The sequence below is a fragment of the Osmerus eperlanus genome, chromosome 15 (genome assembly GCF_963692335.1).
Source record: "Osmerus eperlanus chromosome 15, fOsmEpe2.1, whole genome shotgun sequence".
Classification (NCBI taxonomy): domain Eukaryota; kingdom Metazoa; phylum Chordata; class Actinopteri; order Osmeriformes; family Osmeridae; genus Osmerus; species Osmerus eperlanus.
In genome coordinates this window covers 16,141,917-16,168,212 of record NC_085032.1, presented here as the reverse complement: position 1 = coordinate 16,168,212, position 26,296 = coordinate 16,141,917, and the positions used below count along the sequence as shown (strand labels likewise).

At 48.7% G+C, this 26,296-nt stretch overlaps 2 protein-coding genes across 2 annotated transcripts in view; both read left to right on the top strand.

Moving 5' to 3' along the window:
- The window catches only part of LOC134035386 (collagen alpha-1(XVIII) chain-like), a 37,150-nt gene extending 21,073 nt beyond the window's left edge, over positions 1-16,077 (top strand). The window contains 38 exon segments of the mRNA XM_062480380.1: positions 665-739; positions 1,310-1,402; positions 1,493-1,610; positions 1,755-1,795; positions 1,951-2,133; positions 2,422-2,484; positions 2,606-2,677; positions 2,783-2,839; positions 3,078-3,191; positions 4,983-5,036; positions 5,147-5,182; positions 5,282-5,425; positions 6,734-6,787; positions 6,897-6,932; positions 7,029-7,070; positions 7,308-7,370; positions 7,476-7,511; positions 7,832-7,915; positions 8,099-8,164; positions 8,645-8,710; positions 9,261-9,350; positions 9,440-9,475; positions 9,779-9,832; positions 9,920-9,976; positions 10,346-10,405; positions 10,575-10,616; positions 11,441-11,468; positions 11,571-11,645; positions 11,759-11,784; positions 11,921-12,010; positions 12,145-12,268; positions 12,389-12,462; positions 12,599-12,730; positions 12,982-13,029; positions 13,179-13,232; positions 13,369-13,563; positions 14,541-14,653; positions 14,996-16,077. Of these exon segments, the coding sequence (XP_062336364.1) occupies positions 665-739; positions 1,310-1,402; positions 1,493-1,610; positions 1,755-1,795; positions 1,951-2,133; positions 2,422-2,484; positions 2,606-2,677; positions 2,783-2,839; positions 3,078-3,191; positions 4,983-5,036; positions 5,147-5,182; positions 5,282-5,425; positions 6,734-6,787; positions 6,897-6,932; positions 7,029-7,070; positions 7,308-7,370; positions 7,476-7,511; positions 7,832-7,915; positions 8,099-8,164; positions 8,645-8,710; positions 9,261-9,350; positions 9,440-9,475; positions 9,779-9,832; positions 9,920-9,976; positions 10,346-10,405; positions 10,575-10,616; positions 11,441-11,468; positions 11,571-11,645; positions 11,759-11,784; positions 11,921-12,010; positions 12,145-12,268; positions 12,389-12,462; positions 12,599-12,730; positions 12,982-13,029; positions 13,179-13,232; positions 13,369-13,563; positions 14,541-14,653; positions 14,996-15,194 (2,994 nt within the window). The 3' untranslated portion in view covers positions 15,195-16,077.
- A 207-nt stretch (positions 16,078-16,284) lies between these two features.
- Positions 16,285-24,404, top strand: cul1b (cullin 1b). Its single transcript, XM_062480379.1, has 15 exons — positions 16,285-16,443; positions 19,752-20,129; positions 20,400-20,568; positions 21,151-21,318; positions 21,420-21,470; positions 21,728-21,818; positions 22,015-22,178; positions 22,288-22,450; positions 22,846-22,976; positions 23,112-23,219; positions 23,289-23,395; positions 23,492-23,540; positions 23,622-23,753; positions 23,935-24,052; positions 24,325-24,404. The coding sequence occupies exons 2-15, from the start codon at positions 19,990-19,992 to the stop codon at positions 24,402-24,404; spliced, it is 1,671 nt and encodes a 556-aa protein (XP_062336363.1). The 5' UTR covers positions 16,285-16,443; positions 19,752-19,989.
- Positions 24,405-26,296: the final 1,892 nt, after the last annotated feature.

Genomic DNA, 26,296 nt, shown 5'->3' with positions numbered 1-26,296 from the left:
TAACGATAAAGGAGAGAGACAGTTAAAGAAAGATAAAGAGAGAGAGCGAGAGCTAGCTAGCTAGAGAGACAGAGAGAGGGAGAGAGAGAGCTAGCTAGAGAGACAGAGAGAGGGAGAGAGAGAGCTAGCTAGAGAGACAGAGAGAGAGAGAGAGAGAGAGAGAGAGAGAGAGAGAGAACATTTTATAAAGATAACGATAAAGGAGAGAGACAGTTCAAGAAAGATAAAGAGAGAGAGAGAGAGAGAGCTAGCTAGAGAGACAGAGAGAGGAGAGAGAGAGAGCTAGCTAGAGAGACAGAGAGAGCGGATCTGCGTGGCACTTGTATGTTCAGGCCTCTGCTAGCTGCTCGTCCATGTGAGCTTCATTAGTGCTGCGCTCCACGCTGCCTCTCAGCAGCTCCAGAGGGGCTGGATCACTAACAGGGGATTCTCCTCTGGTCAATACTACTGTCATTTACGAGACCAAGCAGGTTTTGGTAGACTGGTAAAGAGAGACCCTCCTGATTGGTCCTGAGGACAGTCAGGGTTGGTTAGAGGACACCAGCTGAAGACACCTGCCCAACACCTTGACGTGTGGAGCTGACTAACTCATGTCTGTCTGTTAGGCTGAGTCTGAGTGTGTAGTTACTCACCTGTGTGTGTGTGTGTGTGTGTGTGTCTCCAGGGTTCCATCCAGCAGCTGGTGTTGAAGTCTGACCCTACAGCCCCTGAGGACCAGTGTGAGGAGGACGACCCCTACGTAAGCACACACTCACACACACACACACACACACTCACACAAACACACACACACACACATACAAGCAACATATCAACTAAGGCTGAACACCTGTGGAATCCTCTGGAAAAGTGCAGCTGCTGCTCCCTCTAGTGGCTGAAGGTGGAAGTGCTGCAAAGCCTGGTTGAGTTATAGTGAGCCACAAGACTGAGAGATTCATTAGATTAGCTTGTGGTGAGATCTATACTTAACTCCATTAGTTTTATTCATGCCTTCTTTTTTTGCTTAACGTCTTTCTTTGAGCACGGGCAGATGTGTGAGAGGTTTTAGCTTCTTGGAAAAACAAGAGACAGCGTACTCACTTTGTGAAACTTTTTGTTTCTTTATTGAAAGCAATAAATCTAATTGTGTTTCTCTGGAGAATGTCGGTTTGGTTGTTCTATATTTAAAATTACCTTTGAAATGTTGAAAGAAAGTGGCTCTTTCGGATGTGGCCCAGTAATAGTAAAATTATTAAAAATGTGCGTGTGTGTGCATGTGTGTATCTGTGTGCGTACATGTGTGTGTGGGTGCGTGCATGTGTGTGTGTAGGCATCAGGGTATGGGAGTGGAGACGATTCTTATGACGACATGGAGGGGATGGACGAAGTGAAGAAGTTGGTGGAGGAGAGAGCATACACCATGGTGAGTGGACACACACACACACACACTAACTGGTGGTTTTGATCCCAGGCAGCTTTGAGTTTGACCTTTGACCTTTCCTCCCGCCCACAGCCTGACGACCCTCAGAGCAGCCCAGTACAAGCCCCTCCCACGGAGCCGTCACCTAGCAACGATGATGAGGATGTGGGGGATACCTCTGGTCAGGGCGTTGCCATGACAGCTGACAGAGGTGAGCGACACATACACTCACACTCAAACACACACACGTACATTCATACACACAGAATCATGCACACACTCACACTCACTAATATGCACATACACACACACATATAACACACACACACTTAACTCTTCGTGTGTTTAACCTCAGGACCTAGTCACACGGCCGGCGCTGCCTACAGACCCCCCCTGGTGAGAACACACCTTCTAGAACCATCATCACTGTTCTAGCGTGAGCTTTAGAGTCAGCATGATACAGACTCACAGACTCATAGTTGCTCTGGTTTCTGTCCCATAGTGTCCATCTATGTTTCTCCCACCCCTGACCTCTGACCTCTGACCCCCAGCAGGTAACCCCTGGGCAAAAGGGAGAACGTGGTGAACCAGGACCTGCAGGGCCCCCCGGTCTCCCAGGCCCCCCCCAGGAGACCCCAGGCAAGGGGGCCGGAGGGGACCCTGGCCCCCGGGGACCCTCGGGAGCAGCTGGACCAGCAGGGCAGCCTGGGACGTCAGGAAGAGATGGGCAGCCTGTACGTACATGAGCTGCTGTGAAACCAGTAGGCTGTGTGTATAGTACACACTCAGAGTAGTGCACCGTTATAGTACACACTCATAGTAGTACAGTGTACTACATTGAGAGTGTAGATCCATTCAGGTGTTTGGTCTGACAGCCCTGCTCGTTTGAGGTCTCTAACAGGACTTGTGTTTGCTTGCTTGCATCCTAGTGAGTAGGCCTCGTCCAGGACTGTTCCTGAAGTCTTCAGAACTCTAGAACACAGACCTTCTACTCACGTGTTCTCTGTTTCTCGTCCCAACAGGGTCACCCCGGTGTCCAGGGATTCCCAGGTCTTCCAGGAGATCCCGGGCTGAAAGGAGACAAGGTACTAATCCACAACCTCCAGATCTGCAGTAAAATGCTCTAACCACTGAGCTGCACCCCGTAGACTGTGTGGTTCCTGTGACCTAGTGAGTGTTAGTCTGAGTGTGTCTCCTTGTTGCCAGGGCGACCCTGGCGTGGGGCTCCCCGGACCGCCCGGACCTCCCGGACCTTCTGGACGGAAGTCCCGGCTCCCGGTACGTTCTTAATTGGTTAATTGGTCAATTTGGTTAATTGGGTACTTTGTTAATTGGCTGGTCAAGGGTTAAAAGGGTTAAATTGGCATGTGTTGTGGTTTCCAGGATGGCGTTGATGGTTCGGGGTACGAGGACTTTGACAGCGACATGGAGACGATCTCAGTGAGTGATCCAGCAGCATGCCATCCCAGTAACGAATAAATGCAGGGCTCAGTGTGTTGGTATGCTAACATGAGCTTTAGCATTCGTTAGCGTTCAGGCATCACAGCAGCTAAGTAGCATTTTTATGTTAACCATTAGCGTTATATATATTTATATACCTGCAACTTCTTGATCTGCTGTCAAATACTCTAACTGGGCTTGACCCATACCCTGTTAACAATGTGATGTGATGCTGCAGGGTCCTCCTGGCCCCCCAGGCCCCCCGGGCCCCCCGGGCCCCCATCTGCCCGCCCTGCCTGGACCCCCAGGGTCCCCTGGAAAAGATGGGGGGGTTGGTAAACCTGGTCTCCCTGTAAGTAAAACTACAGCTTCACCTTAATCCCAACCTAATCAGTAAAATACCCTTCTTGCTAAAACCAGTTACTGTTTTGCTGTGATATGATAATGTGAGACAACGGTTTGTGGTTTTCATATTCAGATATTTAGTGTTGGGTCTTGTTTCTTTGTTTAATGGCTGACCTGGTATGTGTGTTCCAGGGGACTGAGTGGTTTAGTTGGTCTGGGACTGGGTCCGGTTCTGGTTCCGGGTTTGGTTCTGAGTCTGGTTCTGGTTCCGGGTTCGGTTCTGAGTCTGGTTCTGGGTTTGGTTCCGGGTACAGTTTCAGGTCTGGGCCTGGCTTTGGTTCTGGACAGGTATTATAATCTGATTCCATTTGTTAGCTGAACAAATGGGCTCAAAAAGGCAGCATTTTTCCCCCAACTATTCTGAAAGCTCCATATTTCTGAGCCACAAGTCGTCTGCGCTTCAACTCTCCGTCTGTTTATGACCTTTAAGCAAACAGGGACGTGTGTTTGGGTGTGTGTCAGAAGTTGGTGTTAATGCAGTTCTCTGACTGTACCAAGTCCAGCTGTCTGTGTGGTCTGGCTGTTGGCCACCCCACGCTGCCCTCCCTCCTCTCCCACGTAAACAGCCGGGCCAGGCAGGTTCTGCTCTCCGTACCCTGGTCCAGTCCTGGCAGCTATAGCTACAGTTGCCTTAGTAACCAGATGATGTCACAACATCAGCATAACCCGGCAGATGCCTTTGCTCTTGGCTCTGCTACCTCACGATGAAACGCTTCTTACGGAACATGGTCTCTCCTGGCTGCAATGTTGGGGAAAATCTGCCTTTTTAACGAGAGGATGACGAGGGCTTCTACTAACTGTGTGAGTTCTACTGTTTTGATAGAACTTCTATTGAGGGAAAGTATTTTGTGTGAGTAAGGCACTGAATACGATGACTGTAAACCCACTGGATTGAGTTTGGTTGCAGCCTCATTCATTTCAATCAACCAGATCAACGTGTGATGTATTTAAAATTCCCATTCTACGTTTTCAGGTGTTATATTAGTACAGGTGTGACTCCTGCTGTGGTTGAAGGGGGTGGACGGCAGAGATTATAGTATTAGTACAGGTGTTCTAGTACAGGTGTTCTAGTACAGGTGTTATATAGTACAGGTGTTCTAGTACAGGTGTTATATAGTACAGGTGTTCTAGCACAGGTGTTATATAGTACAGGTGTTATATAGTACAGGTGTTATATAGTACAGGTGTTCTAGTACAGGTGTTATATAGTACAGGTGTTATATAGTACAGGTATTCTAGTACAGGAGTTCTAGTACAGGTGTTATATAGTACAGGTGTTCTAGTACAGGTGTTCTAGTACAGGTGTTATATAGTACAGGTGTTCTAGTACAGGTGTTCTAGTACAGGTGTTATATAGTACAGGTGTTCTAGTACAGGTGTTCTAGTACAGGTGTTCTAGTACAGGTTTTCTAGTACAGGTGTTATATAGTACAGGTATTCTATTACAGGAGTTCTAGTACAGGTGTTATATAGTACAGGTGTTCTAGTACAGGTGTTACAGTACAGGTGTTATATAGTACAGGTGTTCTAGTACAGGTGTTCTAGTACAGGTGTTATATAGTACAGGTGTTCTAGTACAGGTGTTCTAGTACAGGTGTTATATAGTACAGGTGTTCTAGTACAGGTGTTATATAGTACAGGTGTTCTAGTACAGGTGTTCTAGTACAGGTGTTATATAGTACAGGTGTTATATAGTACAGGTGTTCTAGTACAGGTGTGACTCCTGCTGTGGTTGCAGGGGGTGGATGGCAGAGATGGAGGTCCTGGCGCTGACGGGGTGAAAGGAGACAAGGTACGAGCAGGTCCCTCCAGCCTGCTGCCACAGGGACACCTCTACACCACCATCTGTATACTCACCCTGTATACATGCTATGTTTATATGGTTGTGTTTGTGTTTGACAGGGTGAACCAGGAGTGATGGGGTCACAAGGACAGAAGGTGAGAACTTTCTACCAGGATTGATTTACACCAGAGAAACATTTATGATTTAATATGCATAGAATTTTGCAGATCATGTACCCTCTCCCTCCCCCTCAGGGTGAGCCAGGCCCAGCAGGGTTCCCAGGTGTTCCAGGCTCAGAAGGCCCAGAAGGGAGGCCTGGCCTCCCTGGCCCCCCATGTCCCCCGGGCCCCCCTGGTCCCCCGGGCCCCCCTGGACGGTGGTCCAGCTTGGATCTGGAGGTAGGCACCAGGCACAGTGTAAAGCAACCGCATCTCAGCTCCCAGACACAGTGTAAAGTAACATCTCAACTACCAGACACAGTGTAAAGTAACATCTCAGCTACCAGACACAATGTAAAGTAACCACATCTCAACTACCAGACACAGTGTAAAGTAACATCTCAGCTACCAGACACAATGTAAAGTAACCACATCTCAACTACCAGACACAGTGTAAAGTAACATCTCAGCTACCAGACACAATGTAAAGTAACCACATCTCAACTACCAGACACAGTGTAAAGTAACATCTCAGCTACCAGACACAGTGTAAAGTAACATCTCAGCTACCAGACACAATGTAAAGTAACCACATCTCAGCTACCAGACACAGTGCAAAGTAACATCTCAGCTACCAGACACAGTGTAAAGTAACATCTCAGCTACCAGACACAATGTAAAGTAACCACATCTCAGCTACCAGACACAGTGCAAAGTAACATCTCAGCTACCAGACACAGTGTAAAGTAACATCTCAGCTACCAGACACAATGTAAAGTAACCACATCTCAGCTACCAGACACAGTGTAAAGTAACCACATCTCAGCTACCAGACACAGTGTAAAGTAACCACATCTCAGCTACCAGACACAGTGCAAAGTAACATCTCAGCTACCAGACACAGTGTAAAGTAACCACATCTCAGCTACCAGACACAGTGCAAAGTAACATCTCAGCTACCAGACACAGTGTAAAGTAACCACATCTCAGCTACCAGACACAGTGCAAAGTAACATCTCAGCTACCAGACACAGTGTAAAGTAACATCTCAGCTACCAGACACAATGTAAAGTAACCACATCTCAGCTACCAGACACAGTGTAAAGTAACCACATCTCAGCTACCAGACACAGTGTAAAGTAACATCTCAGCTACCAGACACAGTGTAAAGTAACCACATCTCAGCTACCAGACACAGTGTAAAGTAACCACATCTCAGCTACCAGACACAGTGTAAAGTAACATCTCAGCTACCAGACACAGTGTAAAGTAACATCTCAGCTAGCAGACACAGTGTAAAGTAACATCTCAGCTACCAGACACAGTGTAAAGTAACCACATCTCAGCTACCAGACACAATGTAAAGTAACCACATCTCAGCTACCAGACACAATGTAAAGTAACCACATCTCAGCTACCAGACACAGTGTAAAGTAACATCTCAGCTACCAGACACAGTGTAAAGTAACATCTCAGCTACCAGATCATCGTCCAGAGTTGATATCCCCCCCTCTGTGTTGTCCCAGTGTTGATGTTGTGTTGTTCTAGGACCTGGAGGGCTCTGGCACAGACTGGTCGGGCTTGTCTCCCAGACTAACAACGGTAAAAACACGCTTCACAACGACGATGATGATCTGTCAGAGAGAGAAGCGTGGAGCGACCTGGTGGAACCCGATTGATGCTAACAGTTCTGTTTTCTCGTTGTCCTCAGGAGTCCCGGGGAACACCTGGGCTTCCTGGGCCGAAGGCAAGTCCAGTCCGATGATGTGTTTCAGTGTAAAACCAGTGTGTTTGTGAGTGTTTCTAAGAGGCCTGTCTGCTGGTTCTCCTTCTCTCCTCTCAGGGGAAAGACGGTCTGGATGGAAAACCAGGTGCATCCGTCAAGGTTGGTCCCCATTGGCCCTTTAACAGGAAGGAACAGAAAGTGGATCTTGCGTCCCTGACCGTGTACTCTCCTAACCCCTTCTAAATGGCCCCTCATATTATCTGTGAATGGTTAGGGTCACAAAGTCAGAGGTCAAACTCGTCCGCTCTTTAACAACATGCCCCGTCATCCAGGATGAGGAGCAGCACAGGGCTGTCGTGTTGTGGAGGTGATCACGTTGTGTCCTCTGTTCTCCAGGGGGATCCAGGAGCACCAGGGCCTCCCGGCTTCCCAGGGCTGGATGGACTGCCTGGGACATCGGTTAGTAGAGCCCCCTGGTCCTGTTACCAAAGAGATGGGTTAACTGTTCTGTTAGTCAGGTTGTTTCTGAGGATGCTGAGGTGTTTGTTATTGTCCTTTCCTCAGGGGGTGAAAGGAGACATGGGTGCTGCAGGACCACAGGTCAGTACATTTACATTTTAGTCATTTAGCAGACGCTCTTATCCAGAGCGACTTACAGTAAGTACAGGGACATTCCCCCGAGGCAAGTAGGGTGAAGTGCCTTGCCCAAGGACACAACGTCATTTTGCACGGCCTGAATCGAACTGGCAACCATCAGATTACTAGCCCGATTCCCTAACCACTCAGCCACCTGACTCCCCCAGTAGATTCTCCTCCGGGCCCCGGGGGCTATCACAGGCTGGGGGGGGGGGGGGGGGGGGGGGTACTGGTGTGTTGGTCTTGGATGGAGGGGGGTTAACCGTGTGCCTTATGTGTCCCAGGGGGAGAGAGGCCGGGACGGGCTGAGTTTCCCTGGACCCCCCGGGCCGCCTGGCCCCCCAGGACCTGTCATCAACCTGCAGGAGGTGAGGCTGCTGTTCAACCGTCTCTCATTCCCTCACCTCCCACCTTCACTCTTTTTACATGTCTCATATGTAGCCTGCCAGGATTTCCCTCTCTGATCCTCCCCACTCTTTCAAACGATCTGCTTGACAAACTATGTCACTTCCTATGTGTGTGATGATGTCACTTCCTGTTCCCCCCACCAGCTCCTGCTCAACAACACGGACGGTGTGTTTAACATCTCAGGACTCTTGGAGGCTCAGGGGCCCCTGGTGAGTACATCCAGCCCCATCTCAGACTCCCTCGTCTGGGCTTGCCGGGCTGGATGTAGACCCCTGTCCCATGGTTAAACACCATATGGGACCAATTACAATGTCATATTTAATTATTTGAGCATTTAGACTCTTTTATCCAAAGCGACATACAGTTCAAGTGGTGCATGTAGAGCGTACTGCAGGAGATCAAGGATCAGAAGTGCAGATTTCTAACAGTGGGTCTTATGACAGACGGTCAGAGGAAGGGAACAATCTGTATTTAAGGCACATCGCCAAGTAACTCCATCTCAGCTAGGAATGTAAACCCATTTGGATGTAATTTAATGTAATTCCACCGTCGTACTCTTGCAGCTCAGACAACCTACGGGTACGTTCCTGCTCTATACATGACCCCAGCGTAGAACTGGATGCTGTAGACAGACATCTGCGGGGTCATGGAATATGTGTTTACCTGTGTCCTGCATACCTCTGTTCTACCAGGGGTCACAGGGTCAGAAGGGAGACATTGGGATTCCTGGGCCTCAAGGACCTCTGGGGTTAAAGGTGAACGTGTGTGTGTGTCTGCTCTGCTTTAATCTGCTCTGCTTTAATCTGCTCTGTTTTAGGCTTCTCTGCTCTCCTCTCCTCTCTCCTCCTCTCTCATCGCCTCTCCTTTCACTGTGTTTGAAATCATGTTTCGAAAAGTTGAACAAATATTTTCTAAAATGTTTTAAAAGGTGGAACAAATATTTTCTAAAATGTTTTAAAAGGTTGAAAAAGTATTTTCTAAAATGTTTTAAAAGGTTGAAAAAGTATTTTAGAAAAAGTTTTGAAAAAAGGTTGAAAAAGTTTTGAAAAATATTTTAGAAAGAAAGTTTGCATCATTGATGAGGACTCTACTGTACTCTATTCTGCTCTGCTTTAATCTACTCTGTTTTAGGCTTCTCTGTTCTCTCCCTTCTCCTTCTCTCCTCTCCAAAGTTTTGAAATATTTGATTTAAAAAAATTGAAAAAAAGTTTTGAAAGGTTGAAAATATATTTTCGAAAACGTTTTGAAAGGTTGAACAAATATTTTCTAAAAAAGTTTTGAAAGTAACTTGTTTTGTATTCACAGGGTGAGAGGGGCGAGCCGGGGGTTGTCATGGTAGCAGATGGATCCTCCATGTCAGGACTCAGAGGGCCAGAGGGCGCCAAAGGAAACAAGGTCACTTCCTCCCTCACACAAATCACTTCCTGGGTCAGAGTTCAGATGTGGGGATTCTGTACTGACAGCGTGTTGTGGATGTATTGCAGGGAGACGGTGGTGTTGCCGGGCCGACGGGGGCAAGGGTGAGTGATGGGCTGTTGTTTCTCCTTCCTGTCTTCAGAGGTCATGATCGTGGGAGTTCGTCGGAAAAATCAAGTATCAGAAGTGCTTAGTTCTGACAGTATTTCTGTGGACGGTGTGAAAGACCAGTTTGTATTTACCAAACACGGTGTAAAGTAAACACATCTCAGCTATCTGACAACTCTAAACTTAGGCTATGACTGTGCAACAACAATATTTAATCTGCAAAATTACACAGTAGAGTGCAACAACAGCAGAGTTGTGTCTGGAGTGCATCTCTGACTGTCAGGGTTGATCTCCTGCAGGGCCATGCGGGGCCAGCTGGACCCAAGGGAGAGTTTGGTTTCCCTGGGCGACCGGTGAGCAATACTCTGTGTACTAAATACTATACACTGCATACTGTGTACTGCGTACTTGATGTATATTGATGTCTGGTCTGTCTTCAGGGCCGTGTTGGAGTCACTGGGCCAAAAGGAGAGAAGGGAGACAGCGGGGGTCTACAGGTGGGTCCTCACCCCTCTACCTTCACCCTCTACCTTCACCCTCTACCTTCACTTACAGATCACCTTCCTGGGACATGAGATTCAACCTCTCTGTATCCCTTCCTCTCTCCCTATCTATCTTTCCTTTGGTCTCTCTATCTATCTGTATTTCTATGTATATCAATGTATATCTCTATGTATATCACTATTTATTTCTATCTATCTCTATTTGTATCAATTTTATCTAAATTTTAACCTCTATTTGATCTCTATTTGTATCTCTATTTATATCTTTATTTATATCGATCTATCTATTTCACTCTCTATCTCTGTCATTTTCCCTCCCTCTTGCTCTCCCTCCCCTCCCCCTCTTTCTCTCTCTGTTCTCAGGGCCTCCCTGGCATCCCAGGCCCCCCAGGTCGCCCAGGAATGTTCAACTGCCCCAAAGGAGTAAGTTCCCCCCCCACCTCCTCCTCTAACCCGTATCATAGCATCAGTCTCTTCTCCATCTCTCACTGTGTCAGATACTGTATCTGTACAGCTGCGTGTGCTCACCCTCCCTCTCTCCCTCCCCCTCCCTCTCTCCCTTCCCCCCATCCCCTCTCCTCCCCCTATGAAGACTGTGTTCCCCATCCCTCCCAGACCTCACTGCAAGAAGGGCGTAAGTGATGCACCCCTGGTGGAGGGCTCAGTGGTGCCAGTCTGCTCATCCTACCTCTCTCAGTGGCTCTTCTTGTCACACTTCATTCACTCACTAACTCGTTCATTCATTCACTCACAAGTTGACTCACTCGCACTCACTCACTTGTTCACTCACTCACTTGTTCACTTACTCACTTGTTCACTTACTCACTTGTTCACTCACTCACTTGTTCACTTACTCACTTATTCACTTGTTCACTCACTCACTTGTTCACTCACTCACTTGTTCACTTACTCACTTATTCACTTGTTCACTCACTCACTTGTTCACTCACTCACTTGTTCACTTACTCACTTATTCACTTGTTCACTCACTCTCTTGTACTCAGCCTCTTGGTCAGTAATCACATCTCTCACTTCCTCCTCACTCCTTCACCACAACCAGGAAGTTGTGCATGTGGTACATTCTGGTCCCCAGACCATCTCTGTATCCCCTGCTGGGGGCTGCTATCCCAGCATGCAGTGTGTCCCTGTGGGGACATGTGTGGAGTCTAACCATTAACACTAACCCTCCGGCTTCTTGTTGTAGTGGTGGGCCTGCTCTCTGGACTCACCTCACTTCCTGTTGTAGTGGTGGGCATGTTCTCTGGACTCACCTCACTTCCTGTTGTAGTGGTGGGCATGCTCTCTGGACTCACCTCGCTTCCTGTTGTAGTGGTGGGCATGCTCTCTGGACTCACCTCAGGAATGCCATCTCACCTCGTGCACTGCATCCCGTAAATAACTTGATGTATTTTAGCTAATATTGGAACGCTTACTAAAATATATTCTACCCCTGCGCAGATTAACCGTGATGGAAACGTCACAAGTGGTGAGTGCGTGTGAAGTGCTCTTTAACATGAAAACAATGATTTTATTATCATTGTTATTTGCATGCTGACTCTTGTGCTGCGTTTCCATGCCTGTCCACTAGGGGGCAGCGACTGTCTATCAGGGAGTAAAGGAGAAAAGGGAGAGAGAGGCCTGCCAGGACTTCCAGCCCCAACCAGTATGTCAACACACCATGACCCTTACATGGGGGCACTTATCTAATCGTTCAGTTCATGTTTTGATGATTTTAAATTACTGCCGATTGTTCTTAATCCTTCAATTTCCCCACAGTTACACATCTACCTGACGGATCTGTGGTGAGTTTCTGTGAATCACCGAACACTGTCGTTAAATAAATATCTAACTCTAGAGCTATTAATTGTGTGTGTACGTTTGTGTGTGCGCGTCTTCCTGTGTGTGTCTACGTGCGTGTGTGTGTTTGTGTGTTGACAGGTCAGCAGAGGTGAGCCAGGTATGAAGGGGGAGAAGGGGGAGGCGGGGTCACTGGGCCTGTCTGGTGCTCCTGGTCACTCTGGGCTGACGGTGAGTCTCCCTGGACACCACCACACCCTGAATCGAACTTTACTGTACTTGACTGAATTGAACCGAAATGTATTGGGTTAAAATTCATCTGACTCGAATGTGGATGTGTTCTGAAAGTGCTGTCCTGCTTCCAGGGTCCCAAAGGAGACTCCGTGATGGGCCCCCCGGGCATCCCAGGGGCCCCTGGTCTTCCTGGGTACGGCAGATCTGGGTTCCGGGGGCCCCCTGGCCCACCGGGCCCCCCTGGACGCTCATCAGGTACCCTGAGCTACAGCCTGTCTGTCTGACACGCCTCAGTGACCACCAACAGTTTTCCTGTGAATTACATGAACACAAAGTTAATTCTACATTTGAGACATGGTTGTTTGGTGGTTTCAGTCGCTGGGCTTCCTGGTCCGCCTGGCCCAGCTGGACAACCTGGACGTCCAGGCTCCTTTGACGGTTCTAGTCCTGTGAGTTTGTGAAGCAATTTTTTTGTGTGTGTAGTCCATTCCAGCTCTCCCTTTTACACAATGTGAGGTGTTGTGTCGTGACGTGTTGTGACGTGTGGTGACCAGGGGTCTGAGAGTGTCCGTGTTCGTCCTGCAGGTGAGGACGTTCCCCTCCAGGGAGGCGATGATGGTGCAGACGGGCCAGGACAGGCCCGGGGTGCTGAGCCTGGTGGAGGGGAGCTCCTCCAGGCTCTACATCAAGGTTCCCCGGGGCTGGAAGGAGGTCCAGGTACATCACATCATGTTCAGCAGCTGCTTCACATCCACACACAGACCCTGCCACAGAACATCCAGGTTCAGAGTTCTCTTATATATAGATTTCTGCTTTCATTGGATAGACAGTGAAGAAGGACAGGGAATGTAGGAAATGGTCTGAGAATGACTTTGAGAGAGAGGGAGAGGGAGTGGGAGAGAGACACTGACAAGTGACGTGAACAACACCCTCTTACTCTCTGAAACAACATCTCTTTCTCTCCACAGCTTGGGAACCTGATCCTACCCTTCACCAACCAGATACAGCAAGATCAGGTGACAACAGCTGGGTTCATGATAAGGATGTGTTCAATTAGCAGACGCTTTTATCCACAATGCCATACCGGGTGCTCCTCTGGGTTTAGAACAAGGCAGTGCTGTGTGTGTAGGCTGACGTGTGACCTGTCTGCTTCTCTCCCCGTCAGACCCGACCCCTGCCCAGCCTACTCGCCCGGCGGATCACTGACCCGCAGCAAAGGGTGGGATGAGGCTGCTTCCTGTGTGTGTGTGTGTGTGTGTGTGTGTGTACCCACACGTACTTTCAGCCCCTACATTCACATGTTCCTGATCCTCTCGTGCTAGCTGACCCACCTCTGACCTCTGTGTGCCCTCCAGCTGCTGCTGGTGGCCCTCAACCAGCCCCACACCGGGGACATGGGCGGAGCCTACCAGTCTGACCGCAGGTGCCAGGAGCAGGGCCGAGCCATGGGCCTGACACAGCACTTCTACAGCTTCCTGTCCACCGGGGCTCAAGATCTGGCCCACCGCATCCTCCCCCTCTACAGCCACCTGCCCATCACCAACCTCAGGGTGAGAATAGGAGCGGTTACTGCATGTTAACCTCCTGAGAAGGAGGAATTGCAACAGCAACAAAATATTCAATCAACATGAATTTTTGGGTAAAAAATACTTATTTTAAGGAAAACAAATGTTGACGTATTTTTCTTATTTGTTACTGCTCTATGCATGTATAACTTATTTAACTAGATTTACGTGGCTATTTGTGAAGTTGTTAGAAAGCCAGGATGTTTATACACTCGTAAATTAATTTATCTTTTCAGGAGAAAGATATTGTGTGGTCAATATTTTCAATTTAGACAATATATATATTAGTATTTGAGTAGACCCAAAACTTAAATAATTCCCTAAGTTACAGGATGCTGTGTTGTGTGTGTGTGTGTGTGTCTTTACAGCATGCTGTGTTGTGTGTGTCTTTACAGGATGCTGTGTTGTGTGTGTCTTTACAGGATGCTGTGTTGTGTGTGTCTTTACAGGATGCTGTGTTGTGTGTGTCTTTACAGGATGCTGTGTTGTGTGTGTCTTTACAGGATGCTTTGTTGTGTGTGTCTTTACAGCATGCTGTGTTGTGTGTGTCTTTACAGGATGCTGTGTTGTGTGTGTCTTTACAGGATGCTGTGTTGTGTGTGTCTTTACAGGATGCTTTGTTGTGTGTGTCTTTACAGGATGCTGTGTTGTGTGTGTCTTTACAGGATGCTGTGTTGTGTGTGTCTTTACAGCATGCTGTGTTGTGTGTGTCTTTACAGGATGCTGTGTTGTGTGTGTCTTTATAGGATGCTGTGTTGTGTGTGTCTTTACAGGATGCTGTGTTGTGTGTGTCTTTACAGCATGCTGTGTTGTGTGTGTCTTTACAGGATGCTGTGTTGTGTGTGTCTTTACAGGATGCTGTGTTGTGTGTGTCTTTACAGGATGCTGTGTTGTGTGTGTCTTTACAGGATGCTGTGTTGTGTGTGTCTTTACAGGATGCTGTGTTGTGTGTGTCTTTATAGGGGGATGTTTTGTTCAGCAATGGGAAGCAGTTGTTTAACGGTGATGGAGGGATTTTACCCAGAGTACCTATTTACTCCTTCGATGGGAGGGATGTTCTGACTGACCCTTTCTGGTGAGTGTGGATTCTCCATCTTCACATGAACAGACAGTCTTTAACACCACAGACATGAGGCTCCTGCTGAAGTCTCTGGTATGAAAACAATAGCAGAGACATAGTTCAAGCAAATGTGTGTCTGAGAAAGCTTATTAAACGATAGTCTGGCCATGAGCCAGGGAGCAAGTGCGTGTGTGTTTGTTACAGGAGGCTCCTAAACAGAGCGTGTCCCTGCAGACCCAGTAAGAGCATGTGTGTGTGTATGTGTGTCCCTGCAGACCCAGTAAGAGCATGTGTGTGTGTATGTGTGTCCCTGCAGACCCAGTAAGAGCATGTGTGTGTGTATGTGTGTCCCTGCAGGCCCAGTAAGAGTGTGTGGCACGGCTCCACGAGGGCAGGGCAGCACGTTCAGGACCGGAGCTGTGAGGCGTGGCGCGCGGACGACATGTCCGTCGCTGGGCTGTCGTCTGACCTCCTCAGCGAGCGCCTGCTGGGTCAGGAGACACGCAGCTGCTCCAACTCCTTCATCGTCCTCTGTCTCGAGGTGTACAAGATGTGACCGCTGAAGACCGCCAAACACCGCTGAAGACCGCCAAAGACCGTTCCAGATCGATCCGGATCTTTCCTTCATCCTCTTCTCACCTTCAGCACTCGGCAAAGGTGTCTATATGTACATTACCTGGAGATAATGTTACAAACTACATCTTGTAATTTATTGGACTGAGAAGGGGCTGAGTGGGGGATATCTGGGCCTCTCACTGCCTGTCCCGTAGCAATGTCACACATGACAGTTCAGATTGTCGCCCCGTAGTTAACAGGTGTACTTTTGCCTTTGGTTTTGTTTACAAGTTGTCCAATTTTGTTCATCCAAATCCAAACATACGTTTAATCAGTTAACTGAGGTCCAGCACCACACCACAACATCTCGTTCTCAGTTACAACTATGGAAACCAGTATTGCCACCAGAGTAATTTTTGATGCACTGTATTTAAATTTTGATATTTACATTCACATCCTTTTCTGTTAGCTTTTTGTACATCGATATCTTTTTCGTTTAGCCAGTTATTTCTTTTAATAGGCTATTTAATTTAAGTTCAATGTTTTATTTATACCGTGACCGCACATAAAGTGATGAATCAAATGATTAAAAGTTAAAGTATGTAATTTATAGTTGTTTGTCATGTGACTGTTTCACTCTCCTGAGTCTTCTTATTGTCTGTACAGCAATCTTTTTTATTTCTTTTTATTGATGTTGAAAAGTTACAGAACGGAAAGAATGACAGCATAAAAAATCTCCATTAACAGATTTTAGTTAAACATAGGCAATGAATCCAAACAAAAATTCACAGCTCTGCTGTGATACAACAGAATTTTTGAAAACGTGAGTTTATGCGTTATAAAATATGATTGACTGAATAAATAAAATGTTTCCTTTTTCATAATCCGACTGGTTGCATTTTTGTTCAGTACAATGTCCGTTTCTTTAAATTAAGACATTAAATACATTTGGGGAAAAAATTTTTGGTTTGTAATGTTTTTGTCATTTAAACTACTTATTACGTTTTTGTAGTCGCCCTACAGTACAGCCATATTTGTAGTCAAAGCCTACTTTTTTTTTCACAGACTAGCCAGCTAGCTAGCCGGATCTTGGAAAAACGGAACAGTAGGATTGACGACGCAGGTCAGCTAGCAGCTACAATCCAATCCGTCAAGAAAGGAAACCAAGTCAATCAGCCACGTATCCACTATTTGGTAGCTGTGAACCTCCTTTGATATTTGGAATACGAGGAAATTATTGACATGAACTGGTAAGAATCAATCTTCTGGTGCGTTAATATTAGATCAAGGCGGCAAAATGTTTGTGTGTAGCATGATGCTATTGCTATGTTACGCTCTTCACTCCGACCTCGCAGTCTCTCATTGCTTGGCTTGTTAGCCAGGTAGCTAGGTAGCTGGCTAACATGCTAGCTGGATGTTTTCCTGACTCATTGGGTGAACTGCCATTTTACACCCACAACTGAGCGCTACGCTACTAGGTTAGCTAGCTAGCTATCGTCATAGTAGCTATGGTTTAGCTAACATCTTCAGGTCCGTACGTTACTGTAGTGTCGGATTTGGTGGAGAACATTATTACTAGTAGCTAGATACGATGCTTATCTTGTCCAGCTATGTTAGCTAACTAGCTAGCTAATTAACTAGAAACCTTAACCCTGTGGTTTTTCGTAGTTTCTACTTGGCAAGGCTCTCTGCCAGAAATCAGTAGTTTGTTAACACAACTTCATAGACAGTTTTAATGTAGTATTCGTTACAGTACAGTAGCAAAGTTAAAAGCAACTATCTGGACTAAAGTCGTAGCTAGTCTTCTCATGTCGTAGGTGCGCTAGCTTCTAGCTAGCGACAGATAGCCAGCTAGCTAACTTAGCTCGCTGACTTATACAATATAGAGCTAGTTGTATAGTTAACTGTAGTCCCCCCCATTTCATAAATAAACAAGTCGTTTACAAAGGTTGCCATACCAGATCATGCTCTCAGTTCGCTAGCTAACTGTAGCTACAAAAGAGTTAGCCAGCGAGTAATATTCTTCTTGTCATAAACATCTTGCTAGTTACCACTACTATTAGGTACTGGCTGGTTAACTATTCCTCAATGTTGTGAAATGCAAATAAAGGGAAAAACAAACTGCTTACAGGCTGAAATCAAATGATCTGGCATAGAGAGAACCAAAAAACTAGCATACGGGAATGTATGCATATGACTAGACTATACTGCAGAGATGCTTCAGAAAATGTGGTGATATTTAGCTATCGTTATAATCGCACATAATGACATTTCACCAATATCTGCGGTTCTGCATTGGCACTGAGATCCACTCAAAACCCCTCAGAAAGTGTTTATTTAACAGACGGTTTCACCCAAAGCGACGTACAGTACAGGATGATATGAAACTGCGTCCTCCTGCAGTCCAGGACTTTAACACTTGCTTTAACACTAACTTCCTGCGAGGACTTCACCTCGGTTACAGCGGTAGTCTATCTGCGTCAGTGATTAGTTAAATTCAGCCTGTGGAGATCATCTTGTCCACACGGTAGATGTGAAGTGTTTGTTAAAAGACCTTCCTTCCTCTCGCCTGAGTTGACTAGGACTAGCTAGGCCTGTTCTATGTGACAGACAGACGTGCTGAATGAAGCTGAAGGCTGTGGCGATCTTTCGCGAGGTGATGCGTGTGCGCGTGGCTGGGATGTTGAAAGCATCGCTGAGAGAGCGGAATCAGAAGCTGCTTACGCTAATAAAATGTCCTTCTGCGATGCTCTACATCCGGAGATACACACTCGCTTAAGAAATTATCAGGGCGTTTTTCCTCACACGCAACATACCCAGAAGCTCAGAGAATTATCCAGAATAGAAGTTTGAGAAACAGTTTGGTGGTTTCAGAATCAGAAACCACTGGGTCTACAAACTAAGTTGTGATCACTACCTAAAATATTTACTGTTTTGTTGTTACATATTACTGATCAAAGTAAGTAGGCTAATCCATGGTAATCAAGAATGATTGAAAGCCACTGTGATGTGGGAAATGTAGGGTATGAGGTTGTACAGTCTCACCAGGAGCCAGGTCGACCGGGGTAATCAGATTTATCAAGCTGAGTTTCCCCCCCACAAGCATTGTTGCTCTCTCTCTGACCGCTCACTGCACGCACACACACACACACACACACACACGCTTAAGAAAGGCTCAGACTGTGGAACTAAGCAACAGATAATATGTCCAGATGAGATGAGAAGCACTCTGCTAGTGTGTGTTGTTGCTTACATCCTGTTCTTTAGTAGTCTGGGTGTTTGCAGACGTTATGTGCACAGATGTTGTTTGGTGAACTGACCCAGGCTTCCTCCTAGAAGGAGGAACAGGCCGTGGGCTTGGCCGCGAGCCAACACAGTGGCTATGTGACACTTGTTGTCGTTCACAGCCTCTTATTTCACAACAAACTGTTTGGAAATCAGCCATTCCCCTCCCTCACCAGGACAGCAGGTACAGCTCATCTCAGGTCAGACTTCAGCCACACCGCTAAAGGTCAGTAACCTGAGTGATCTGAACCCAGGTCTGTTCTGAAGGTCGGCTGATGTCATCGGGACTCTGACCAGGAAGAAGGTTGTTCTTCCTGTTTTGATTTCTGTGGGGGGGGGGCTCTTTTTGGTCTGCCAATGAAACAGAGGTGTTGTCTGCTCGTGGTTGCCATGGAAACCGAGAGTGAGCTCACAGGCGGGGTGCCATTGGTCCCTGCTGGGGACGGGGAGGGGCTTATCAGGTTCTGTTGTGGAAGGGGGAAGTGTGGTTCTCTGGTTCTGCTGGGGAGGGTTCTCTGGTTGTGAGGTGATCCCAGACCCCCGGCCAGCTCGAGAACAACCACACAGCCTGGGCTGGATCAGCAGCACCTGTCTGGTCCTCTCTCAGGGCTCTCTCTGTTTACCTTCCTGCTGACGGGTGCTGCTGTTTCGATGTGCTTGTCAACAGTGGCAGGAAGTTAACAGCGCAGATCAAATCCTGCACACACACACAGCCCTCAGCCTCTAGTCCTAATGACAGGCTAGGCTCTCCCTGCTAAATATAGGCATCATCCCGCCAGGAGAGCGAGGGTGCTGTTGACTGTGTGTTGGTTTCCTGCTGGATGAAATTACATCTGAAGGGATGTTTCACTGAACACAACATGATGGTTGTTGCTACCAACTGATTCTCAGGCTGGTGTGTCCTCATACGGGTGTGTGTGTGTGTCTCTCATACAGGTGTGTGTGTCTCATATGGGTGTGTGTGTGTGTGTGTCTCATTTTGAGTGTGTCACCTGCCCTTTAACAGACCAGTGCGTCCAGTAAAGTGGACTAATCTCTCATTAGCACAGTGACGTCAGGCTCCGAAGCGATGGGAGATGCTGTCAGGACCAGTCTAAACCCTGGAGCCTGGTTATAACCTCATATAGCAGGACCAATCTAAACCCTTAAGCCTGGTTATAACCTCATACAGACAGGACCAGTCTAAACCCTGGAGCCTGGTTATAACCTCATACAGGTGGACCAGACACTTTCATCAAAGCAGCACTTTAATCTCCCTATCTGTCTCCTGCAGGTGTTCCGGGGAGGTGTAGCTGCGTGGCTGAGAGGAGGAGGATCTCCAGACAGCGCCCCCAGGCCTGCGGAGGAGAACTGCAGTCTGTTTTAACCCCCCCCTCCAGGCTCCCATCTTTCTGCCCCCCACCCATGGATGAGACGGAGTGAGGCTGGTCGGAGACAGGAGAGCGCGCCAGGGCAGGCCAGGAGGGCAGCAGCCAGGAGGGCAGGAGGAGGAGAGGAGGAGCCAGGGCAGGATGTCGTCCAACAGGAGCCAGAGCTCTCACGGCCTGCGGCAGATCGGGCTGGACCAGATCTGGGACGACCTGCGGGCAGGGATCCAGCAGGTGTACACGCGCCAGAGCATGGCCAAGTCACGCTACATGGAGCTCTACACGTATCCCACACGCTAGCACGCACACGCGTGAGGAAGGTGTTCACACGTGCGGCAGTGATGTCTGTTTGTCATCTCAGTGTGTGGATGGGTGTGTGTGTGTGTGTGTGTTGTCTGGCTGTATTGTGTTGTGAAAGTCACCTGACTTTTGTTCTTAGCATGCCTATATAAAACCTTTTACTGTGATCAGAGTCCTACCCTGTGTGTGTGTGTGTTAACGATTACAGCCCCCCCTCTCCTGCTTGTGCTCCTTGACCCCTCCCCCCTCCCCAGACATGTGTATAACTACTGCACCAGCGTGCACCAGGCCAGCCGGGGGCCCTCGGCCCCCCCCAAGCCCTCCAAGAAGAGCACCACCCCAGGGGGGGCCCAGTTTGTGGGTCTGGAGCTCTACAAGAGGCTCAAGGACTTCCTGAAGAACTACCTGACCAGCCTGCTCAAGGTGAGGCTGCGAGGAGGGATGGACCCCCGGGTCTTAGAACCCTGGTCTTAGAACCCTGGGCTTAGAACCCTGGGCTTAGAACCCTGGGCTTAGAACTGAAAATGCAGAATCCTGAACCTAGCCCAGGCAGGGATAGAGAAGTGCACACCGTCTCTCTTCTCTTTCATCTCAGCATTAATGCTCCCTTCCCCCCCCGTCTCCCCCTCATCTCCCCCCCCGTCTCCCCCTCATCTCCCCCCCTCTCCCCCTCATCTCCTCCCCCCCGTCTCCCCCTCATCTCCCCCCCCTCTCCCCCTCATCTCCCCCCCCCCTCTCCCCCTCATCTCCTCCCCCTCATCTCCCCCCCCGTCTCCCCCTCATCTCCCCCCCCTCTCCCCCTCATCTCCCCCCCCGTCTCCCCCTCATCTCCTCCCCCTCATCTCCCCCCCCGTCTCCCCCTCATCTCCCCCCCCTCTCCCCCTCATCTCCCCCCCCGTCTCCCCCTCATCTCCCCCCCCCTCTCCCCCTCATCTCCTCCCCCTCATCTCCCCCCCCGTCTCCCCCTCATCTCCCCCCTCTCTCCCCCTCATCTCCCCCCTCCAGGAGGGAGAGGACCTGATGGATGAAGGTGTTCTGAAGTTCTACACCCAGCAATGGGAGGATTACCGTTTCTCCAGCAAGGTTCTGAACGGCATCTGTGCCTACCTCAATCGCCACTGGGTCCGCCGCGAGTGTGACGAGGGCCGCAAGGGCATCTACGAGATCTACTCGGTGAGGGGCGGGGGTGTATGTGTGTGGGTGTGTTTGTGAGAACGTACTGTAGATGTGTGTGGGTGTGGATGTACCGTAACCCTTCTCTCTCTCTCTCCTAGCTGGCTCTGGTGACCTGGAGGGAGAGTTTATTCAGACCTCTCAACAAACAGGTGAGACTTCCCCTCTCTCTCTTTCTACTCTCTCTCACTCTCCCCTCTCTTTCTGCTCTCTCTCTCTCTTTCTGCTCTCTCTCTTTCTGCTCTCCTCTCTCTTTCTGCTCTCCTCTCTCTCTTTCCACTCTCACCTCTCTCTCTTTACGCTCTCTCCTCTCTTTCTGCTCTCTCCTCTCTCTCCCTCCCCCTCTCTCTGCCTCCAGCCCGGTGTCTGATCCTCTCTCCCCTCCCCCCATCCCCTCTCCGTCTCCCAGGTAACGAACGCGGTGCTGAAGCTCATAGAGAAGGAGAGGAATGGAGAGACGATCAACACTAGACTGATCAGTGGAGTGGTGCAGTCCTACGGTACACAGAGAGTCTGACTGTGAGACTGAAGGTGTGTGTGTGAGACTGACTGAGTATGTGTGTGTGAGACTGACTGACAGAGTGTGTGTGACACTGACTGAGTGTGTGTGTGTGAGACTGACTGAGTGTGTGTGAGACTGACTGAGTGTGTGTGTGAGACTGAGTGTGTGTGTCTGACTGTGTCTTCTCTCTCCAGTGGAGCTGGGTCTGAATGAGGAGGACTCGTTTGCACGTGGCCCCACCCTCTCTGTGTATAAGGAGTACTTTGAGTGCCAGTTCCTCACAGACACAGAACGCTTCTACACCAGAGAAAGCACAGAGTTCCTGCAGCAGAACCCCGTCACCGAGTACATGAAGAAGGTGTGGGCGGGGAGGTGGAGAAGGAATTCAAACTAACGAGTTGTGCAAGGTGCTTTCAGAGGTATTGTGTTGACTGTGTGTGTGTGTGTGTGTGTGTGTGTGTGTGCAGGCGGAGGCCCGTCTCCTGGAGGAACAGAGGCGTGTGCAGGTGTACCTGCATGAGAGCACCCAGGATGAGCTGGCCAGGAAATGTGAGCAGGTCCTCATAGAGAAGCACCTGGAGGTGTTCCACACAGAGTTCCAGAACCTGCTGGACGCAGACAAGAACGAGGGTGGGTGTCGGAGTGTATATATGTTAGTGTGTGTGTATCAGTTTACTTGTCTGTTTGCCTGGACATGTGTCTGTTTTCCCATGTGTGTGTATATTTATGTGCATCTGTATGTCACCCTGGGTGTGTGTAACCGTGGGTGTGTGTGTGTGTGTGTTAGATGGCTGGGGGGGGGTCAGATGGCTGAGCGGTTAGGGAGTCGGGTTATTAATCAGAAGGTTGTCGGTTCGATTGCCGGCCGTGCCAAATGACGTTGTGTCCTTGGGCAAGGCACTTCACCCTACTTGCCTCGGGGGGAATGTCCCTGTACTTACTGTAAGTCGCTCTGGATAAGAGCATCTGCTAAATGACTAAATGTAAATGTTATGGTGTGTGCTCACCCCCCTGTCCTGTGTCAGACCTGGGCCGGATGTACAACCTGGTGTCCAGGATCACAGACGGGCTGGGAGAGCTGAAGAAGCTTCTGGAAACTCACATCCACAACCAGGGCCTGGCCGCCATCGAGAAGTGTGGGGAGGCTGCGCTCAATGTAGGTCCACACACACACCCTGACCCCTGAGCCCCCCTGCCTGGTGCTCAGCGTGGTGGTCCACACACACACCCTGACCCCTGAGCCCCCCTGCCTGGTGCTCAGCGTGGTGGTGACCCTCTCCTGTCTCCTCAGGACCCCAAGGTGTATGTTCAGACCACGCTGGACGTCCATAAGAAGTACAACGCCCTTGTCATGTCCGCCTTCAACAACGACGCCGGCTTTGTGGCCGCGCTCGATAAGGTAGGGCCATCTCTGCTTCCTGCCTTGTGGAGATGGTGTGTGTGTTCCTGACGTCTCGTTGTCCCCCAGGCATGTGGTCGCTTCATCAACAACAACGCCGTCACCAAGATGGCCCAGTCCTCCAGCAAGTCACCCGAGCTGCTGGCCAGATACTGTGACTCACTGCTCAAGAAGAGGTGTGTGTGAGAGTTAGCAGATGATTTAAGTGAGTGAGCGTATGAGGGAGAAGCCACTGTGAAACTGATTGTGCGTGTGTGTGTTCTCCCCTCCAGCTCTAAGAACCCTGAAGAGGCAGAACTGGAGGACACACTCAACCAAGTGGTAAGACACACACTGACACACACAGACACAGACACACACAGACAGACAGACAGGAGGTGACAGTCTGGCTGTGTGTGTCAGATGGTGGTGTTCAAGTACATCGAGGACAAGGATGTGTTCCAGAAGTTCTACGCCAAGATGCTGGCCAAGCGCCTCGTCCATCAGAACAGTGCCAGCGACGATGCAGAGGCCAGCATGATCTCCAAGCTCAAGGTCTGGACACACACACACACACCTGGACACACACACACCTGGACACACATTCACACACCTGGACTCACACACACACTCACAAACGTCACCTACATATCTTCTGAATAGGTTCTTCAAATGTAAAGGATGATATACCATACCTGAAGATTTGTCTCTCTCCCCCCCACCACCTCGTCCTCAGCAAGCGTGTGGTTTTGAGTACACCTCCAAGCTGCAGCGGATGTTCCAGGACATCGGCGTGAGCAAGGACCTGAACGAGCAGTTCAAGAAGCACCTGACCAACTCTGAAACCCTGGACTGTAAGAACCACACACCACACACCTGACCAACTGTGAACCTTTGGACTGGAATGATGGGTGTTATACCGATTCTGATAGGACAATCAATGCATCTCTACTGAAAATAAAATATCAACATTGTATTGCCTTGCTGCTAGTTAGCTTGCCAACATTTCATCCAGAAAGAAAAGCCTTCCAATCAAGCTACCATGCCACAACCAATAGCAACAAGATAATAATGGAGGTTCAGCAGAGTCATCGTATTGATCATAGGTGTGTGTGTGTGTTACCAGTGGACTTCAGTATCCAGGTGTTGAGTTCAGGATCGTGGCCGTTCCAGCAGTCCTGCACGTTCGCCCTGCGTCTGAGGTGAGACACAGCCTGACAACCCCATCACAACCTCAACACCTACTTTAGCCCATCACAACCTCAACACCTACTTTAGCCCATCACAACCTCAACAACCTCCTTTAGCCCATCGCAACCTCAACACCTCCTTTAGCCCATCACAACCTCAACACCTCCTTTAGCCATCGCAACCTCAACACCTCCTTTAGCCCATCACAACCTCAACACCTCCTTTAGCCCATCGCAACCTCAACACCTCCTTTAGCCCATCGCAACCTCAACACCTCCTTTAGCCCATCACAACCTCAACACCTCCTTTAGCCCATCACAACCTCAACACCTCCTTTAGCCCATCGCAACCTCAACACCTCCTTTAGCCCATCACAACCTCAACACCTCCTTTAGCCCATCACAACCTCAACACCTCCTTTAGCCCATCACAACCTCAACACCTCCTTTAGCCCATCACAACCTCAACACCTCCTTTAGTCGTACATCTCTCTGACCATCACAACCTCAACACCTCCTTTAGTCGTACATCTCTCTGACCTGCTGTCCTCCCCCCAGCTGGAACGGAGCTACCAGAGGTTCACAGCCTTCTACGCCAGCAGACACAGCGGACGCAAGCCTCACCTGGCTCTACCACCTGTCTAAAGGAGAGCTGGTCACCAACTGCTTCAAGAACAGGTACCTCCCTCTCTCTCCTGCTCTCTCTCTCTGCCCTCTATCCTGCTCGCATTATGTTGTACGCTGTTTCACATTTGTTATTACGCTGTTACACTTATTACACTGTGATTCCATTGTTGTTACACTGTTGCAGAGATCTAAGATTTTTTGGGTATCAGCACTTAACAATTTTTCGGACAATCTTTCACTAAAACAGGTAGTTGTAATGGCTACTTTTTACTAAAGTATATGTCAGAGTCCATACTTATTTACTTTAACTTGAGTAAAAAAAGGTGTAGTCAGAGTCTTTTTAACATGAGTATCTGTACTTCTACTTGAGTGAAGGATGTGTACTTTTGTACATCTCTGCTCCTCAGTCCTGTTGTTGTCAACAATGTTTCTCATTAGTGTCTGACTGACTGTGTGTGTGTGTGTTGCAGGTACACCCTGCAGGCCTCTACCTTCCAGATGGCTCCTGTTGCTGCAGTTCAACACTGAGGATCTGTACACAGTCCAGCAGCTCACAGACAGCACACACATCAAGACTGTGAGCAGCACACACACACACATCCAGTCCTTTAGTTATTTACTTTTTATGGAAAACTTGTGTTAGCCCTTGTGTTATCTTCGGGTCTTCTGACCCATCAGTCATTGTGACCCACCGTCGTATTGCGACAAACTTTACCGCATACAAAAACAAAGTGAAGCATTTTCTTTTAACTGTCGGGCTGTCTCAGACCCCCCACATTGCGAAGGTTAAAAGAAAATGCTATTTATTTGTTTTTGTATTGGTAAAATTGGGTAAACGCAACAATGGTTCATTGTGAACCTTTGGGTCATGTGACCAGAAGGCAGCACAAGGGTTAAACAAAATATTGGGCCATCCAGGGAGCAGGTCTGTAGTCATGGCTACCAGGCATGAACTGTGTGTGTTTCCTTGCAGGACATTCTGGTTCAGGTCCTACAGATCCTGTTGAAATCCAAACTGCTGGTGAGTCATAACCCCCATCCCCCACTAGAGGGAGTGTAGAGTCACGTATGTCTGCCATACTGAAGACCTGTCTGTCTGTAACTCTGTCTGTCATACTGAAGACCTGTCTGTCTGTCATGCTGAAGACCTGTCTGTCATGCTGAAGACCTGTCTGTCTGTCATACTGAAGACCTGTCTGTCTGTCATGCTGAAGACCTGTCTGTCTGTCATGCTGAAGACCTGTCTGTCTGTCATACTGAAGACCTGTCTGTCTGTCATAC

Excerpts from the sequence above, each read along its gene's own strand:
- cul1b (XM_062480379.1), top strand. The coding sequence starts at position 19,990 with ATGTCGTCCAACAGGAGCCAGAGCTCTCACGGCCTGCGGCAGATCGGG. Across the intron at positions 22,977-23,111 it reads GTGGGGAGGCTGCGCTCAAT|GACCCCAAGGTGTATGTTCA; the intron begins GTAGGTCCACAC and ends CTGTCTCCTCAG. Across the intron at positions 24,053-24,324 it reads CAACTCTGAAACCCTGGACT|TGGACTTCAGTATCCAGGTG; the intron begins GTAAGAACCACA and ends GTGTGTTACCAG.